Genomic DNA, 4,819 nt, shown 5'->3' with positions numbered 1-4,819 from the left:
TTTTTTTTTTTTTACATCAAGTTAAAACTAAATGAAGATGAGAAATGTTGGTAAACTAGCTAAAATAAAACTTCACAAACATTTTTTCGATTGTTCATTCAAGTATTTTTTTAAAGCTTTAGTTAACATAATAACCCCTGATGCACAATGGTTTGCATATGAAATATATTTTAAGCATGTCACTAAAACATGTTCAGGAATTTGCAAACTTATCTGAACACATAAGTGATGATAACTCTTAATCATTATGTAAGATTGATTATCTTTCTACATTATTTATTTTTTTGTGTGCAACTATAACCTGAAATACATCTAATGCATCCAAATATTTGCATTCCTACTATTTGCTGAGTGCTGAACAAAACGGCATGCTGTTTTTAGCATATCGTCTCTGGTGAATGTTTATGTGGTGACTATTTATCATTGCTATTTATTAAGTACAATATATACAGTAGACATCAATGAAAGAATGAATTCAAATGCTTTTTTTAGTAATTAGTTGCTTTTATTAAATGCAGTGTCAGACACACAGTGTCCACAATGTTTTAATGCACCAGAATGCCATCATAAGAACAAATATTGTTTTTCTGTAGCCTTTACAAAAGTCTGTATCAAATGAACATCAATCAGGACCATACAAAGAGCTCTGATTCAGAGCAAACTCACTGTTTGCAAGCCAAACAACATTAGGATTAGAAAAAAAAGCCTCTAGAGAAATTCAAGGCAAATGTCTTACAAATCTTATTAAGAATAAAACAGTTGAAACTTCAATATGAAGCAATTGAAATGAACATAGAAATGGAAATGTGTATCTCCTACAATATAAGAGATGGTAAAACCACCATCTAGTTTTTCTGTCAAAGTCTTTCATCATCTACCAGGGTCTCCAGAGAGGTCTGCGAGCACACGGTTCCTGCTTCACCTTGATGGGCTGATGGGAAGCTGGAGACACGTGAACGAGGCCTTTAGATGATCTCTGGCCTTCCTGGCAGTGGTTCAGATGCTGACGTACAGCGTCCACCTTGGAGTTTCCAGATAAGAAGCTCATGGTCTCCCTCCAGCACTGGGAATAGCCGTCAAAGTGGGCTTTCTGTGGAGCCGAGGTCTTGGGCTGCAGCTGCTGTTTCATAAAAACCACCGTCATCTCCAGGATGTCAGCTTTCTCCAGCTTGGTGTTTGGATCCTGCTGGTGGAACTCCTTCTCCAGCATGGATTTGAGCTGCTCGATGCAGTTGTTGATGCGATCTCTGCGCATCTTCTCCACCACTGGTTTTCTCAACTGTTGAGGAAGGAGACAATCGGTTAGTTGTTTGCTTCAAAATTCATGGCAGAACAAAAGAGAAATGTTGAGAAACAATTGCATTTCAAGTGTCAAAAATACTTACTTTATGCTTTTGCTTGTTGGAGAGTTTAGAGTAGTCAATATATATATATATATATATATATATATATGATTATAATTATAAAGTTGATGTTTCCCATATTTTTTGTGATTGCTCTAACGAACTTTAAAGTGTTTCTTCAGTCTTCACACACTCTGACTGGAATTCATTCACTGTGAATGTCGATTAAGCACAATTATCCCGTGCTCTCAAGGATGGCACACTTCTATTGTTCCGGGCCCCCCTCCCGCCCTGAGAGAGTTTTGGGTAATAAATGGACAGATAGTGTGGGAAACCCAGGCTAGATCCTGCTCACACGTTCTTGAGTCAATAGCTCGAGCCCCTCCTCTGTCCCTCCACAAACAGCCTTTGAACCTGCTGCTCAGATCAGAGGCTTCACTGGGCTGTGGGACGCGTGTGTGTTCTCACCGCTCGCTCATATCACCTGCTCCTCAGCCTCAAATCTACACCGCCCATCATTGCGTGAGCATGTGCCGCAACATCTGCAGCAACCCTGACATTGACCGTTTGAATGAACCGTTTGCGTTGTATAAAAAAGCTTTTTGGAAATGTATTGCAGGAAATATAATATAATATAAAATTATATATATAAAGAAATTTAAATAACCCAAGTGGCACATTTTCATAATAATAAAAATGTAGTATTATTATAAAAAGAAAAGACAAATTAATAAAATACAATTATTAAACTGAATAAAAATATTAATAAAAAAGTAAAAATCCTTGCTTTCTGAAAAATTACTGCAAAAAGATACATTAATAAAATACAATGATAAAAATCTGACATTTAAGAACCCTTGCTTTTGGAAAATGATTGCTCTATTTTTAAAATTAATTAATAAAATTAATAAATAATAAAAATGACAAATATTCAACAAATATAATTACTGTAAGATAATTAATAATGACTAAAATACAATGATAAAATAGTATAAAATTTAAATTTAACAAAATCGTAAAATGATTGCTCCATTTATGTAAATAATACTAAAACAAATCTGTTTCACATATCACAGGTACTGCTGAATTTACCTTCTCTCTGTTACTGCATATTTTGCTTAATGTTATGCTAGAATTTAAATGTATTTTTATTTTTAACTTTGTTATTTCACTTATTTTGTACTACATCTTGTAAACCGATACAAAAATATTTTTTTCTATACTCAGATCATCAATAATATCAATGGCCACCCAATGCCAGATGTTTTTTTGGAGGGAAACTTGCTCTTATATTCTTCAGTTTTTTTCTTCTTTCTTCTTTAAGACTCACATTTCCAAACAGTGACCCATACTGACAGATGACACTGATAGTTTAATGACTAGCCTGCATTCCACCATAGAGCCTCTCATCATTCAGAGGAATATAATAAGACTCTCTCTCTCTCTCTGTCCAGCTGCAGGTCTCTCCAGTGGGGAATGTGTGAGAGCTCTGGTCAGTGTCTGCTTCCCACACTTCAGCACGCCGCCCCACCCTGCTGCCGCTGATCCAGCACGCTTCATTATTCCCGCTCTCAATAGACCATCTGGTCCTCTGCTTGCGCACACAAAGCTTCCCGCTCTCCCACACGCACCTCAAAGCCGCAGGTACGCTTTCACTCCTGAGGAGAGATTGATCTGCACACAATCCCACCAACACAAACAAACACGGAGGCATGTGTGCAAAACACGTTTCTGCATGCCACAGTATATTTATACATGCAAATAGACATTCACTGATAACCTCTCATACACAACATGCTGAAATTCATATGCAGGAAGACTACAAGATGGTTTCAGTTTAGAGGGGAGAATTTTTGTAAAAATTTTAATAATAATAATAATAATAATAAATGTTTTATCTATAAATTTTTTATTCATTACATTTTAAAAAAATGTTTCAGATAAATTATTTTTAATACATACAAAAGTTTGTAACTGTTCAGATTAATACTTTAAAAAAACAACAACAACATATGTTTTAATAGTTGTTACTAAACTGAACATTAACAAAATTTTAAATAATAATAATAATAAATATTTTATTTATTGATTTTTATTCATTAAATAAATGAAAAAATTCAAATAAATATTTTTTTAATGTACATGATTTTTTTATTTGAATAGTTTTTAATATATTAAACATTTTTAATAACTATTCAAATATTTATTAAGATTACATTTTTTCAGTTTCATTTACTGAATATTTTTATTGATTAAAAACTGTTTCAAAAGTTCAAATTAATTATTTTTTAATACATATACATGTTTGTAATAGTTTTAATACATTGAACATTTTAATAAATATTTAAAATAATAATACATATTTTTATAAAATATTTGTATTTATTAAAAAGGGTTAAATTATTAAAAACTGTTTATATATTTCATTTATTAAAAATAAATAATTTGAACAGTGTCTTGCTTTTGAAGAAGAGACCACAATTCAACAATTGTTTTTTGACAGGAAAAAAAAGGGCTGCTTTCCTGTTTTTCCCTCTTTTTTAAGTTTTAATGACCACAAACACCCTGGCAAGACTCAAGGGGTTTCAATGGGGCAGAAGGTATCAGACAATGTCACAGTTTCGCACTCTAACTGCCTCTTTTCATGCGTCTGTGCTGTGAATGCCAGAGCATGTGATGCTGGAATGTCATTGAGCTCCTCTCACATCAAGACCCGAATTCCTGTCCGGCGAGGAGAGGTCAGGGGCTTCCCAGCTCCCCGTTTTTATGAAGAGAGGGACACTTCACACTGGGCACACAGCGCTGAGCATCTGCTTCCCTCGCTGTGTGTGTGTGTGTGTGTGTGTGTGTTTGTGAGAATGAGAAGAGTGTTGGACAAGGGGGCGCCCATATTCAAAGACCCTTTTGCAGAGCGGGATGGAAAGTATTGAGGCTTTACCAGTCAATTTTGGCGGGAGATGGGAATTGGTGTGGGAACGGAATTCGGGGTTAACTAAACCAAAGCACCTCCTGATAGACTCAGAGAACAAGAGATGCACTTGTTCATAGATCAGTTGCTGCAATGAAGAATAATATTTAGCATTTCTCACACTCTTAAAAATAAAGATTCTTTACTGGCATCGAAGGTTCCATGAAGAACCTTTAACATCCATGGAACATTTCCACTGGATGAAAGGTTCTTTATAGTGGGAAAAGGTCCTTTAGATTATTAAAATGTTCTTTACACTAAGAAAAATTGGTTCTTTTAAGAATTATTCACTGAAAGGTTCTTTGGGAAACCAAAAATGGTTCTTCTAGCATTACTGCAAAAACACCCTTTTGGGACCTTTATTTTTAAGAGTTCCATTTTACAAAAGGTTCTTTGTAGTGATAAAAGGTCATTTTTAAAATAATCTCAAGACTAAGTAAAAAAAATAAATAAAAAAAAAGGTTCTTTATGGTTATTTTATGGGTTTTTTTTTAACTCTTTCCCCGCC

The 4,819-nt window shown here is 34.3% G+C and overlaps 2 protein-coding genes across 4 annotated transcripts in view; one reads left to right on the top strand and one right to left on the bottom strand.

The window, feature by feature from the left end:
- The window catches only part of her2 (hairy-related 2), a 10,622-nt gene that overhangs the window by 829 nt on the left and 4,974 nt on the right, over positions 1–4,819 (top strand). The window contains exons 1-2 of one of the 3 annotated variants that reach the window (XM_016518399.1): positions 1,262–1,301; positions 2,798–2,987. The gene's annotated coding sequence lies outside the window, so the exon portion shown is untranslated. Of the gene's footprint in view, positions 1–1,261; positions 1,302–2,797; positions 2,988–4,819 lie in introns of those variants that run through there. The other 2 variants (XM_016518401.1, XM_016518400.1) reach the window with 2 other exon arrangements.
- On the bottom strand, positions 508–1,859 carry LOC107712946 (transcription factor HES-5-like). The gene is made up of 2 exons (XM_016518346.1): positions 1,828–1,859; positions 508–1,313 (listed from the first exon to the last, which is right to left on the bottom strand). The coding sequence occupies exons 1-2, from the start codon at positions 1,857–1,859 to the stop codon at positions 875–877; spliced, it is 471 nt and encodes a 156-aa protein (XP_016373832.1). The 3' UTR covers positions 508–874.

The sequence above is a fragment of the Sinocyclocheilus rhinocerous genome, unplaced genomic scaffold, assembly GCF_001515625.1.
Source record: "Sinocyclocheilus rhinocerous isolate Xijiao unplaced genomic scaffold, SAMN03320098_v1.1 scaffold147, whole genome shotgun sequence".
Lineage (NCBI taxonomy): Eukaryota > Metazoa > Chordata > Actinopteri > Cypriniformes > Cyprinidae > Sinocyclocheilus > Sinocyclocheilus rhinocerous.
This window is presented reverse-complemented; position numbering and strand designations above follow the sequence as displayed.